Here is a 14484-nt window from a genome sequence, read left to right on the forward strand (position 1 = left end):
CTTATAAAATACCAATAGTTACCCCAAAACCTTAAATTAATAATAGTGCTACCAACCTTGGCTACTGACAGTATCTGGTGGTGATGCGGGTACGGACGCTGAAGAAATACAGGTTCTCTTCACCGAGTTTGTTAACCCTGCATTTGACTGCCAGATTCAATGGAGAATAACAAGACAAGCAAAGGAAAATGTTTGACAAAGCAATGGTATTTTGACAAGAATATACATTTCTACAGAAAAAAACAATTTTCGTCCCTTAATTCTTACTCATTTAAAGCACAGTTCTGTTTTAATTGAACACTTCAGTTTTCTATTATGTAAGACTTCCTAAGACTAACTGTAAATTCCACACAGGTATAACAGCGCGCACACAAAAATCAATTTGCAGCGTTGAACAGACATCCTGCCAGCCTACAGGCAAGATATTTATTCTTTCCAGTACTAATTTAAACAATTTAATTCACCTTTATTATATCAGGCTGAAGTTTTGCACAAATTCATTTGAGATTATACAGCATTCTAACATCAGACTGAAGTAAACAAATGCCATTATAAAGACTGTCTGGTTTTAACACTATTAACAGAATATCCAATTTTTACAAAAAACGCTAGAATCCAAGTATTGAAACGAGACAGAATGGGCTGCAGACAAACCAGATTTGCATCATTCTTTCAGACAATAATAAGTTCATTGATTTGTTTCCACTCCTCCCCAATGTCACAAAGTTATTTCACGCACAATAACTGTTTATCAGGATCTGGCTTTTCAAAGGAACTAGAAGTTCCTTTTATACAAGGATAGTCTTTCAGTTTTACTGTCCATCTGACAGCAAAGAGCTGAGTCTATACATCTGGTAAAGTGACCGAAAGCAACTCCAATACAGTCCAAGACAGCCATACCCACCATCAGTTATAAAGCAATGTGCTTCAACCTAAGAGTACAAGAAATTTAACTATTTTATTGATCCAAATGCATACCCAAAGCTACACAGTGATACGTCCGTAACTAACTTACCCTTTGGCTCTGTATTGAAGTCCTCGTTTGGTTTCTGCCAACAGGAGTTGAGCAACAGGCTGTGCATGGAGAGCTTATTGTAAGTTCACTATCACAGCCTATAAAGAAAAAGCTATAAATATGGGATACTTGGAATCACACTGATTTTAACATGTTACTAAGGCTTTTTACATTCAAGTAAATGTAAACAAGAAAGAAAACAGCTACTCAGGAAAAAGATTATAAAACAGCTGACACAGGTTTAAGGGACTGCAAAGGGGGCACCATTAAAGACTGACAAAAACTTTATTTTAACCATTTTATTTCTATTAATTTACCACTAAATACGATATGAGAAAGAAATTATTATTTAATCAGTAAATTAAGCAAAATGTCAAATAAAACCTTACTTTCAAAACAATCCTGAATGAATTTCAATACATTTTGACCTGGTTGTATATCAATCTTCTTTCTAGAAAGAGGAAAAAAAAATTAAATAAAAAATACTAAACATTTTTATCCTAGCAATATAAAAGTACATGCAGCAAACACTTCAGTTATTGCTACTTAATATTTTATGTTATTATTTCCACTAGTCCCAACTTTAATAAATCTCATCTGTTCCCATACGCAGATATCAGCAGAGAAACTTGTCTCTATGAGGATTCCAGGAAAAAAAGCCCTGCTGTCACGAAACGTGGTACAAATGAGGAAATCTCTCTCCACAGAAGAAAACATACAAGTATTACAACAATCTTCAGGTAAAAGAACTTTGGGATGAATAAAGATTCTGGCTTGAAATAGACTTTAAAAATCAGCCCTGAAGTAGTATTGCCTGCATGATGATTCAGCCTCAGCAGACCCAGAAAATGAAACGTGTAGTTGTACATCTACCCCTTCAGACAACAAGTCACCCTTTGCTTTTCTTCCTACCACTTATCTGCAGTTACTCCGTGCTTCTACAAAAGCTTTGGAAGTAGGAACTGGCTTGTGGCACAAAAACTGTAAGCAAGCGAACACCTCAGCTGCTTGGAATACCATTCTATATCCCCCCATCAAAATTAACATGGGGGAAGTAATCCAACAACTGGTCCATGTTGATCAAAACCAAAATAAAATGAAGAACACCACGGACCATTTTTCCCGTAATTATTAGAAGCCTGTAAAAACAGGTAATTTGGCACATTTGGTAAGCTCACGAAACGCATGTCTAAAAATTGACTCCAGTAACAAAAAGCTTGCTGACTTCTGGCATGCCTTTAAAGACTGCAGCACTACACAAACTTATCTTCCACATTTCGCAGCAAGGACCAAACAACTAAAGCTGGAACTCTGGGTGGGCTTCATTTCTCTGCCTCCTGAAAGGCACGGACTGCTATCGCTGCACTCAGGTAGTCTAGTTAGGAGTAGCTTAGGTTTATACACACCACAATCTGTCACTTCAGCAGAAGAATACTGAGGAAATCCTTTCTGCTTTGTCCCCCAGCACAATTTACTCCTCCCACCACTGAGAAATATAGAAAGGTTGAGAAATATCATATAATCAGCTTAAGATGCACCCAAGAGTTTGGGCATTAAGCTCATACAAATAAATCAGCATAACTTTCCCAAACTATTGTATCTAAGATTAAAACTGTAAGTGGAAATTACCCTCCTCCATGGCAGAATCTTGCTCTGTAGTCTTTTTTGAAATGATCCTGTTAAGAAATAAGAATCAGCTTTTACTAAGCATGCTGCTAACAAGCACATGACCAGCCTCCTGTTTCTCATGTAAAGGAGTCCCGGAAGACTTGATTCGTCTGAAACTAGTGTAAACAAAGTCATTCGAACAGCAGACAAGACTCTAGCCATCTCTTACCACAACTAGCACAGTAATTATTCAGGTGACAGTAAGTTATAAGCCAACGAATGAAATAAAACCTACTGAGCTAGCAACAGGCAAAGACAGTAGAAGAAACAAACAATAAGGAAGGGCGAGTCAAGATTTAGTGAGCAGAGTGCAGTTTTTCATCAACAAAATGTTTCAAAAAACGTTTAAATGTTTAATGGAATAAACAGTTATGATCTCTTCACATGTGTAAACCTGCTGAATAAAGCGTATGTGCAGTGTGGAGATTGTGTAGCGCTAATACAGCAGAACTCAGTACACTTTTGCCTTACTGAAAATACCTGGGACCCTTCTAAACGTTTCTCGATATTATGTCTCGTGAAAATAACCAAACCCAAATAATTTATTCCAACTTCTCGGCGTAAAACAGCTGGAGGAAAGGCTGGGCCACTCGGATAACCGACTGACAAGAAGCCGTCGGTTCAGAAACGCCCGGAGCCGAACCACCCCACAGCACGCCACCGCCTCAGGCTCCGTGAGGTACTGCGCGGTGTCACCGGGCGGCACGCCGCCTTTCACACAAAATAACCAAAGATGCCCGCAGCGGCTACAAAGTTTTGAGCTTTTAACGAAGTTTAACGCCTTATTCGCGACTAATATAAGGACTTTACAGGCGTCACGCGCCTGACAGGACGCAGCCGTGGCGGGGAGACGCCCCGCCGGCCCGCCCGCCCCTCAGCAGCGCCGTGAGGAGAGGCCGCCGGCCGCCCCGCCGCTACGGACCGACCGCCCCCCCCGCCCCCTCGTCCCCTCCCCGGTTCCCCTGCCGCCTCACCAAGCCCTCCGCCATCCCGCGGCGCCGCCACGACGAAAACGCCGGCCCCCGAGCCCCGCCGCCGGCCGCCGCCGCCGCCGCCCCTGCCCCCCCTTAGCGCCGCCGCTTTCAAACCTCGGCAGCGCGCGCGCACCCCCAGCGCAGCCGCCTCACGCCATTGGTCGGCGGCCGCCGCGCGCCACCGGCGGCCGTTGCTTCGCGCGCAGCACCGCCCCATCCCCCGGGCGTTTACCGCGCCTGCGCAGCAGCCCCCGCCACACTGCCCTGAGGAGAAGCAGCGGGAGGCGGCGCCTCGCCGCGGTGCCGGGTGCTGCGGAACGGCTGCCCGCGGCGGGTCGGGGCGTTGTCCTGCCAAAATGTGGCTGAGGAGCCGCTGCTGCAAGAGCTGCGGCAGTTTGTGGCGTCTAATGGCCAGCCCCAAACTGTGTCATAGAGTACCTCGAGGTGGAAGGGACCCATAAGGATCATCGAGCCCAACTCCTGGAATTAACATAAGGCTAACTCCTGGAATTTAACGTAATGCTTTTTACCACACGGTAGCAAACGGCAGGCTGAGTGCTGCCTTGCTGTTGTCAGCCTTCCCCAGGGAAGGTGCAGATAAATCTTTTCCACTGGCTTTTCTGCATCACTCAATGGCAAAGTCAAGTTCTGCCAACAAAACCCAAGTGTACAAAAATCTGCCAACTTTTAGCCAAAACCTAACATGACCCTGTCCCCTACCACGCTTAGAAATCACACAGTTACTTTCAGACCCCTGTCTTCTGCTATAGCTGGTCAGCAGCTGTATGACCCACCACAGCTCACCTTATGGGATAATTACATACTCATCTTACACATATATGCAGCCGAGAAACAAAAAAAAGGTCATGAAGTAGTTCAACAAAAACCAAAACACTGATTTGGTGTTTGTTTGCCTTGGTTTTGGCAGCAGCAAGCACCAAAACACTGAGCCCTGTCATCCCTATTAGTTCTGAGCACTACAGGAAGGCCAGAAACCAAAGTTAAACATCACTGTTCTGAGAAATTTATGGAAATTTCACCCCTCATTTCAGCATTACCAACGTTTCACTCCTGAACTACCATCTCCTTTCACATTGTGTTTAAAGACTTCCGTATATTAGCTCTTTCACAAAGAAAAATCTTCTTTTCCTATGTACACGTTAGAAAGTTGATTTATCCTTTGCAGCTACAAACAAGTGTAAGCAGGTTTATTTCCAACATCACTTATGGCATCCCATTTCCTAAAGAAATTCCAACTCTAATTTGATAGTCTCAACATTAAAATGTGTTTTCACAGAGAAAAAATAAATAAATACCACTTGGGAAGCAGCTAAAAGCACAGCTTTCCCAGCCTGCACGTAGCCTATGACAAGTCATAAAAATCAGGCTGTTCTACCACCACGTCCTGGTGACATCCCTCACAGTAACAATGCAATTTTGTACCAGTGTGCTCATCCTCCGAACACTTACCCTTGAGCAAACTGAGGAGCACAGTCTTGTACAGCTCACTGGAAAAGGTCCATTTTAATCCACTCGATCTGGTTCCCCCGACGATTGCACACCAAGAAGAGCATATGCTGACCTAAAAGTAAGCACTGAGACTTCCTCTTAGAGGCGCTGCTTTTTTGCCCCCTCACCAGGACAAGCTCTCTGGCTGACGCTGACGCAGAGCAGGGGAGAACAACAGGCGTGGGGGCGAGCAAGAAAAAATCAACCACCAGCACATCTGATAACCAGAAAATACTGAGAAGCAGCATGGAGCAGCCTGTAGAAACTCCTCAGCCAGCGCCCCGGCGAATCTCCCAGGAGAGACAGAGGATCACCGGTCTGCCGCTGTACTTCCAAGGTTACCTGTCAGTCCGGCACTTGAAATCCCAGGTAAGGTGCACGGTCCCAGAGAGCAGATACGTTTAAACATTTCCTCAAAATATTATCGCTGCATATCTGTTCATGATGGTGGTGGGAAATGTTTCTCGGTGCTGGCTGATGCAAATAGGTGCACTGAAATAGTGGTATCAGCTTAATTTGTGCTTTTATTTGTTTCTGTTCATATTACTCAGGGGAAAAAAAGGAAAATAAATTATGTAAGGTAACCATCGATATCTCCAGGATCCCATTATAACTGAACCATAATTATAATATTATAATTATATACCTGCTGAAATGTGGATTGATTTTGATCAATTTCATAGCTACCAGCACAGTGAAAAGCTAATGCAATATTTTTAATACTGAGACATGGTTAGATCGCTCCAGTGCATAATCTATTTACTGAATGCATCCTGAAATCTTCAGGGACACACCACCTGAAGTATATATGAGCTGCGCTGCATCTCTTTTTTCTTGTCGGTATGAGCTGATGATTTCACATAGGTGGACTAGCTTGGAAACAAAACAGAGTGTTTTGTTTTTGTCCCGGGATTTTGTTATTATTAAGACACAAACATACAAACGCCTCCATGCTTTTATCTGTGCTACTACTGTTGAGTCTGTTCAGAGCATGACCCTATATTAAGCTGATCACCCTTTTTTAGCACTTCATAATGACAATCCCTATACTTAGTGTTACAAAGTAATTTTTACCCTAGCCATACCTACACTCAAGTCTCTGTAGGTGCAGAGGAAGAAAATAGAAAAAAATATGAGTTATGCTGTGCTAAAGGTAGATATAATCAAGAGACCAAAATAGCACTGTGGTTCACAAACGCAGGAACAAACAAGTACCACAAAAAACAGGAACTCCAAGAAACAAAAAGTAGACTGCTAATCTTGCTGTTAATTTTTCTGCAGCACTAGAAATTATTCAATGCCTTGGCTTGCCTTGTTGTAACAGGGCACAACAATAATACGCACCAATCTGAAGAGATTTACATGGGCTGGGCAAGTTGTATTATCATTTATAAGAATCCAGACACTCAAGAATAAATATATTAAAGGCTGTGAAACAATTACAAATGCTCCTGGGCAACTACTACTATGTCTCCATAGAGCAGAAAGCCTACATTATAAAGTGCAGTTGAAAACTTTCCCGTAACATCCAGCCCTGCTCCAAGCAAGCATTCACAGGCTTCATTAATTTGCTAGGGACAGATGGTTTAACAAGGGCATTTACACCTTAATAGCACACTGAAGTGCTCAGAGGTTGGGGTCCAGAGGCTGAACACCGTACAGAATCTTACACCAGCAACTTGTCAGAAAACACCAGAAAGACTAGTTAGGAGCTAGCAGGACAGGGAGCAAGGACTGCCAGCAGGATACTTAAGGAAAAAATTGTTCACTTTAATTCATACGACCTAGTGGACTTCACTAGTTACTTCTTTCTCCATTTTTGTGAATATGTCTAACTTTGTGTCAAAGAAAATCCCCAAACAAAACAAAATAAACACAAACACAAAACAAGTAAGGAAACTGAAAACTAGAACAGAACTTCTGTGTTACAGGTTTGTGTTCCCAATACCACATCCCATAAGAGTTACGCTTCTTGGGGTATCAGGGTTGCAAGAAAATGGAGAAGAGTACAGAAAGCTTTCCCATTACTTGGGTATGACTGTATTAGGGAACAGTAAGAAGAGTCAGACAGTCATACTTACTTTGGCATGATGTTGCTCTATGAGCACGCGTAACTTAAAGACAAAGCATGCAAAATACCACTTTGAATACAGGAAATCCGGTTAATAGGTCAGACTGCTCTCAAGATCCATGATCCTGTCCCTATAGCAAGTACACTGGCATGATCAAAATTATATGCAAATTGACACTTCAAGGGAATATATATTTTTTTCCCATTCCTTACCCCTTTTAAGTCCCCTGACAAATGCTAAAAACATTTAATTTAATTAAAATGAAAGCTTTCTAGTTCAATGCCAAATTAGGATAGGAGAGAAAAAAGCCTAGAGCTTTTTTCTGTTTCTACCTATCAAAAAATATTTAATAACTTTTTTTTTTCATAAAGTACTTAGAAAATAAATATATACATGATCTTTAAAACACCAGTTTAAAAGTACATGACATTTTTTCTTAGCAGTTCTTTTACTTTCAGCACTTTGTGGAAACTAAAAGATTGTATTGACAAACTGACACTTCCTCCTCTATAACAGGAATTTAGAGTGTATTGGACAGAACTGAGAGGAACTGTGCTCTTCTTTTATGATGATAAGAAAGCACCAACAGTGAGTAGCATGCTATCTTTGTAACCGCACGTTGTGTGAACCGCATCAGTTATTTTCATGAAGTAATCCCTATGTACCCAAGACACCTCTCGGTGCCCTTTCCCCTCTCCCACCTGCACAGTCCAGAAAATAGTACTCAAAGTTGTAGCAGAAAGACTGAAATCAAAAAAAGACAGTGAAACAAACAACAGTATTTGAATCTGCCTCATTAAAGCAAAAAGGAATTATTTTTTTGGCACCTAAGTTACAAATGTATCTAAATTGCTCCATAATGTTACTGCATGCTCTTTCCTCAACTGTGCACAAGAGTAAAACTGTATCTTGGTGTGTAACATGACTTTCCTCTATGCAGCTGATACAAACTTTGGTATGATCATAAAGTATTGTGGCTGTTGGTTTAGCTGAAGTCACAAAGCAAGTACTTGGAGAGGTCTCTTGGCTTTAATGTGTAATTTTGAAGACTAAGATGGGAAAAATCCAGAAGGCACGGTGTGGGTGCAAAGAGCTTTTGTAAGCAGAAACAAGGGACTGAGCTTTGAAATGTCTGTCAATGAAACTTAATCCAAGATCTAGAAAAAGTTTCCATGCATTTTCTTCTAAGCAAATTTCTTTGAAGAGCAGCTAGATTTGGGGTGAAAATTACAACCTGTGTTATTTCTTTTTGTTGCTTCCTTAGTACTCACAGAAGCTAGATATATCAGCTTTGACCTCAGCAACCAGTATTTATCCAAATGAAAATGACTCGTCACAGTTCATCCTGACACTGTCAAATGAGGAACTAGAAGTGAAGGTAAGAAAATGAAAGACATGATTTGTAAGCTGCTTGGTGCTTTACCCCATCTGTCATGGATATTCAGATCTCCATTCTGACGTGAGAGTAGAAATGCCTTCTTTGGTGTGGCCAGGCACCAAAAGGCAGCCAAAGAGGGAGGCAGTGCTGAGGAAGCTAACACCAGGGAAACTCCCCCTCAAGACATCAGGCAGTTTTCTCTGGAGTATCTGAGAATATAAAGTGAGCAAAGAATTGAACCTAAAAAAAAAGTATACAAAAGAAGTCAGGAAGTGTCCCCCTGAAAGGCTGAGGCCACCTGTAAAACCAAGAAGGGCAATAAAATATCTGATCAGCCCCTTGCCACAGCTCAAAAGCCATAATAGAGATTACAGAGCTCAGGGACTACCTTTGCAGTTGAGACTCACCTACCTCCTTAGCTTGGCCTTCCGTTTGGATCCACACGCCTTACTCCTTTTACTCCAACAGAGCCCATGATTTCTTTCCTTCCCACTTCCATCCTCTGTCACTAATTGAACTTGGAGCAACTGGGGAAGTGCAATGCTTCAGGGTGTGATGTAGCTTGGCAGGAGGCTCATTTCCAGGCAAGGTACTTCTAAAGGGATGAAAGTTATCTGAACATGAAAATATTGTACTTTGTTTGCTGCAGTTGTTCTTACACTGTCATTCTCTGTTCTCTCAGGCTGATAACTGTGAATATGGAAAAGAATGGAAGGGTTTTATTCTCACCGTAGCAAAGGTAGGGAAGGGTTTTGTAGCTCAATGTCGAAAGTGTGTATAAGGGGTCTTTGTGCATGCAACAAGTTGTCTTCCACAGGCATAAAGCTTTGCTTCTAATGTGCTTGCACACACTAAGCTGCCTGCTCATCCCCCGAAGAGAGCAAAATTCAGGCTGATTTCACCCCAGCTCATCTGCCATGGTATTTAATCAGACACAGCTCCCAATCCACTGTTTGCTGTCTGGGGAGGAAAGACTTCTAGCATAAGACCATCTCCTGCACCTGTGAAAAGGGAGCCTACTCTGAGAGAAATAACTTCTTCAACATTTGATGAAGAAATAAGTGAAGAAATGGCTGAACTGCACACCTGAGAGAACCCCTTGAGCCCTGTGTTTTATTCTACTGGGGAAAAAAAAAGTCAATCTCCCACCAGCCTTCACATGGCACTTAGGAAGAGGTGGAACCGTATCTGATGTTTCCCTATTATTCTGAACAGCTAGCACTGTCCTTCCTCTGGGGCTCCTTTTATTGGTCTAACAGTCAAAACTCACAGCACTTTGCCAGCTGTAATAGTTTGAAAATGGAAAGAAAGAACTTAGGTCATTTTATCTCTGGCTTTATTTCTCTCAGTCTCTTTAGACAGCCAAACAACTTTTCTCCCCTTTCTTATATGCATGAAGAGTCCTAGGTGTCATCTACATGTTTAAGAAAAGATTGCTAATAATTACTGTGGAATAACTGTGCTATAATCATTTTATGTAAATTCATTCTTACTCATATGAAAGATCTTAGTTAAACGCACTTTGAAAAGAGCAAGACACTCTTTAATAACGACCAGTAGAAAATAAAGGAAATTTCTTCACAGATTACTTTATGTTGGTGTAGCTGAATCACTTAAAAAGCTGAGGTGAGCTGAAATAGATTAAGTTACATTTATGTAGCCTTTTGCAGTATAGAATCCCTGATATTTTGCAGTTGTTCACACTGTTCCCACTTTTATCAGTGCACACCTCTGGTAAATCAGGATACAGATGTATTTGCTCTACTATTTTAACAAAAACGGATGTGCAGCATCGTATTCAAAGCAGCATACCCAGACCTTCCAGATTATCACACTTGCTTAAACTGAGTAGGAAGAGCGAGCTCTGCATGGCAGCTGCATTCTGGAGATTGCTGTGATGGCACAGAAACAGTTGCTCGCAACGTTTGTCCGTTCTTTTCATTTTTAACTATGCTGTTCCTTTCTAGTTGTCAGTTCCACCAGATGAGTTGTTACTACCTGAACAACTTAGGAGAATGCATGAAGTGCTAGAGAAAGAAAAGAAAAGAAGGATCATGCTTGATGACTGTTCCAGCGCATCCCTGAATAACGAAAGCCTTCCCAGCAAGAACGACAGCAGTACAGCGACTGCTATGCCAGCGTAAGCTCTGACAGAAGCATGCAAACCCGAGCCTGACTAGAGAGCCTTCCCTTCTTTCCGAGTATTGTTTTCAAAGAGAGGTTCAAAATTCAACTGTTATACAAGGGTTTTAAAATATTCAATGAACAAAATCTACCTTAAGGCCTTTTAGAGATTTTGTAAGGGAAAGATTACTCGTGCAGCTTTTCCACAATGCCTTTTGTTTTGAAAAGGTTGAGCGTAGCATATTGCTACACTTGATAAACCTTTTAGAAAAACCACACGTTGGACTGGTATATCTGCCCTTCTGAGAACATGCTGATTACCCTTCAAAGTAATTCCACGTTGCTCTTCTCACATTTTTTGCAAGGGTCCATAAAGCAATATATCTGAACAAACGTGCCACTTCCTCCATGAGAAGGGCAGAGCACTGCTGTCCTGAATTATGCTCCTGTAATAGCATTATTCATCAAGAGTCCTTCAGATGTCATGCCCCTTGGCAGCCATGGCTAATTGCCTTGGGTAAGCCTAGCATTGTTAAGAAGCATCAGCCTGGTAGAGCACATCTCTTGGCGCAGCTTGGAATGACATGGCCTTACTTGTGTAACTTGCATTCATGCTGTTTCTCCCCTCCCTTCTATGCAGCTGCTTCTATGCAGTATCTCGGAAAGAAGCGACAGAGATGTTGGAAAAGAATCCTTCGTGTGGGAATTTGATTCTGCGTCCTGGCAGCGACAGCAAGAACTATGCAATCACTGTCCGACATGGGCTGAAGTAGGTTGAGTCCATAATACATTATTTCACAGCTAGTACATACTGCATTAAAAGCTGAATTCATAACACCCAAAGTTGACATGTGAAGCATATTCCTCACCTTCAGACTATTTTGAACAAGGCAAACGGGGCAAGAAGGGCATGGGCCTGAGACCAATTTGTCAGTTCTCTCCTCCTCCAAAGCCAGTTAGATTAAACAAAGCAATAAAGACCCACCAGCAAAAGCCAGTTTCCTTGGGAAAACACTTTCCCATCTGCTGTCCAGCCATGAAACCCAATCCTAAGAAATCTTCGTGCAGAATGAAAACCGAACAGGCCATATCCCTTCATAAAATGAATAAAGAAAAATGAAAAATATTTTCAAACAGTAACTTGGACTAGAAACACACCACATTTTAACTGAATCACCCCATTTTAGCTTTGCAGAGTTTTAGAACAAGAGTCACCTGAGACACCGGGAAACGACATCTGCAATTCCCAGTGTTCCTAAACTATGACAAGAAAAAACACATCTTGCCACACACCTTCAATAGGCTCTGGGGATATTACAGAACACATCCATTGCTCCTGCAGTGGAATTCATGACAGCAATGGTACATCATAAGTTATTTCATTTCTAGTGGCATATCAACTGTCATTTCCTTTCCTTTCAGTGTCCCGTGCATAAAACACTACAGAGTGATGTCTAAAGAAACAAGTTACATTATTGAATTGGAAAGAAAGGTAAATGAGCGATTCCCTTGTTAGAGATTCTTAAGCATGTGTAAGAAATATTACTTTATAGAAAGTGAGAAAAGCTACAGTAAATTCCTAACTATAATTTGTGAGAAAGTATGTATTTTACCTCTCTTTAGCCCATCTTTAGTCTTTTGCCTCTGTTAGTCTAACTAACCTAAAGAAAAAAAAAAATCAAGAATTAGAAGAGGAAAAAATACCCACAACCTCTTCTCTTCTACCAAAAATATAATCAAACCACCAACACCCACAAAACACTCAAGATTGCTTTTTTTCTTTTTCCCAGTAATTCAGCCTTCAGTAATAAGTCTGAAGTGAGCTCTTATTGCAGCTAGAGGAAGTTCAAAGTGCACTTCATATAACTCTGAGAAATAAAAATAACTTAGTTGAGGTGCAATCAAGTGCGTATGGACCTTATTACTTGGTTCTAAATAGTTTTTTCCACTTTCCTTAAGACTTGTTTAACCAGTGGCCTGAGAAACATCCTAATGATTTGAAAAAGCATTTGCTGCTAAACTACCTGCTGAAAGAGCATCAGCAGTCATGGAAGAGCATGAAGGTGCACAGAGCTAAACCTCTTTTGGTTTGTTTACTCATACGATAGAAGGGAAGGAGTTGTATGTTTGAGGATCAGCCTGGAGAAGAGCTGGAGAAGTCTCCAGGGAGACCTTACAGCAGCCTTCCAGCACCTAAAGGTGGCCTGCAGGAAAGCTGGGGAGGGACTCTTTGTCCGGGAGCATAGTGGTAGGACAAGGGGTAATGGCTCATAAACTAAAAAAGGGTAGATTTATAGATAAAAGGAAAAATTTCTGTACTCTGAGGGTGGTGAGGCACTGGCACAGGCTGCCCAGAGAAGCTGTGGATGCCCCGTCCCTGGAGGTGCTCAAGGCCAGGCTGGATGGGGCTTTGGACAGCCTGGTCTGGTGGGAGATATCCCTGCCCATGGCAGGGCGGTGGAATTGGATGATCTTTAAGGTCCCTTCCAACCCAAACCGTTCTGTAATTCTATGATAAAAACATTACCATATGTTGCAGGGAGCTGTCCTAGACCTCACTGCATCTAAATGCTAGGTGCAAATCCAGTACCAATTGTTCAAAGAACATTGCTAGGCACACCAGCCTGCCAGCATGTTTTCAAAATGTATTCTCTCTCTAACACATGCAGTATGATTTGTTTGGTGTTTTCTTTTTGTTTGTTTTGTTTTTCTGTGAAACAGGTGTCACTTGCAAGTCTTCAGGATGTCATCAATTACTTTGTGACCCAAACCCAAGGAAACCTGAAACCATTTGTCATGGAGACATGCCACAATGCTCTGCAGATGGCCCACAGTTCTGAAAGCAAAACACGGAAAAGTCCTGCTGAAGGACAGAGGCACAAGGAGGAGCTTACAGGAACTCCACTATTACAGCTAAGCTGAAAGCATTTCCCAGGCTATTACGTCACTATTTCTACAACAGCCTTGTTTATCCTAAATCAAGAATGTGATGCAGCTTCTCCCAGAGAAATTTATGAGATCTGGAGAGAATATCATAGTAGCTATCAAAAAAAGGGAAAATACTGTACATCCAAATAACCCCAACTCCTATAGAAAATTAAACTGGAAAAAGTAAAGAGTGGGGGAGAGGGCACATTGACACTGCAAAATGCATTGAAAAAATATTGTACCGAAATGAGGCAGTCAGCATACGTGGGCTCAGTTCTGTCACTGGCTCACAGTGCAATAAACTCTATATTTAACAAACTTGTTTCTTTTCTATTCATTTGCAAGAGAATCAGTGCTGTTTAACCCATGTGGACAGCAGGGATGCCACACACCTACTGGGGCTTTGAGCATTGCTGGAGGGGTGCAATACCGGCCAAGCAGAAAATACAAGCCTGGATAGCCTAAACTGGAGGTTCTTGGTTCTCTGCAAGTTCACACACATCCCTTACAGCATCTTGAACATTGCAAATGGGGCATCTCACATGTTTTGCAACTGGGGGAGGGCATAAATTCAAGCACACTGACACATTTCCTGCCTAGCCATACATTCCCACCCCTTCTACATGCTAATAGGAGCATTCATCCGATCCTGCCATGAGCTAGTTCAGGGAACTAAACACAAATTAGCCGGTGTCCCTGCTGGTTAAGCTCTCCGAACCACCTCTCCATGGGCTGAGGCAGAGCACAATGAAGAAAAGCGCACAATGAAGAAAAGAGGTAATGAGGGAAGGCAGCAAGCGTGACAGACAGATCATA

General features: G+C 42.0%; 3 protein-coding genes across 12 annotated transcripts in view; 1 reads left to right on the forward strand and 2 right to left on the reverse strand.

Annotated features, from left to right (window-relative positions):
* The window catches only part of CENPC (centromere protein C), a 28321-nt gene extending 24536 nt beyond the window's left edge, over window positions 1-3785 (reverse strand). For 2 of the 3 annotated variants that reach the window (XR_005819291.1, XM_040554958.1), the window contains exons 1-5: window positions 3658-3735; window positions 2645-2691; window positions 1405-1466; window positions 1016-1113; window positions 57-147 (exon numbers count right to left, since the gene is read on the reverse strand). Coding sequence is in view for 2 of the 3 variants with exons in the window: in XM_040554958.1 (XP_040410892.1) it covers window positions 57-147; window positions 1016-1113; window positions 1405-1466; window positions 2645-2691; window positions 3658-3672 (313 nt within the window). In the remaining variant the exon portion in view is untranslated. Of the gene's footprint in view, window positions 1-56; window positions 148-1015; window positions 1114-1404; window positions 1467-2644; window positions 2692-3657 lie in introns of all 3 variants that reach the window. The other variant, XM_040554957.1, reaches the window with a different exon arrangement.
* Window positions 3786-3941: 156 nt separating this feature from the next.
* Window positions 3942-14477, forward strand: STAP1 (signal transducing adaptor family member 1). 2 transcript variants are annotated; one of them, XM_040554959.1, is made up of 9 exons: window positions 3942-4173; window positions 5298-5535; window positions 7755-7826; window positions 8503-8616; window positions 9299-9355; window positions 10584-10756; window positions 11381-11509; window positions 12163-12232; window positions 13462-14477. In XM_040554959.1, exons 2-9 carry the CDS (start codon window positions 5413-5415, stop codon window positions 13660-13662), a joined length of 939 nt encoding a protein of 312 aa, XP_040410893.1. In that variant the 5' UTR covers window positions 3942-4173; window positions 5298-5412; the 3' UTR covers window positions 13663-14477. The 2 variants fall into 2 exon arrangements, with proteins under 2 accessions (XP_040410893.1, XP_040410894.1); XM_040554960.1 differs by lacking the exons at window positions 3942-4173; window positions 7755-7826 and having other exon boundaries at window positions 5131-5535.
* The window catches only part of UBA6 (ubiquitin like modifier activating enzyme 6), a 44197-nt gene continuing 36236 nt past the window's right edge, over window positions 6524-14484 (reverse strand). The window contains exons 35-38 of one of the 7 annotated variants that reach the window (XM_040554956.1): window positions 12354-12401; window positions 11726-11833; window positions 9028-9211; window positions 6524-7368 (exon numbers count right to left, since the gene is read on the reverse strand). The gene's annotated coding sequence lies outside the window, so the exon portion shown is untranslated. Of the gene's footprint in view, window positions 9231-11725; window positions 11834-12353; window positions 12402-14484 lie in introns of all 7 variants that reach the window. The other 6 variants (XM_040554955.1, XM_040554952.1, XM_040554954.1 and 3 more) reach the window with 6 other exon arrangements.

The sequence above is a fragment of the Cygnus olor genome, chromosome 4, assembly GCF_009769625.2.
Source record: "Cygnus olor isolate bCygOlo1 chromosome 4, bCygOlo1.pri.v2, whole genome shotgun sequence".
Taxonomy (NCBI): domain Eukaryota; kingdom Metazoa; phylum Chordata; class Aves; order Anseriformes; family Anatidae; genus Cygnus; species Cygnus olor.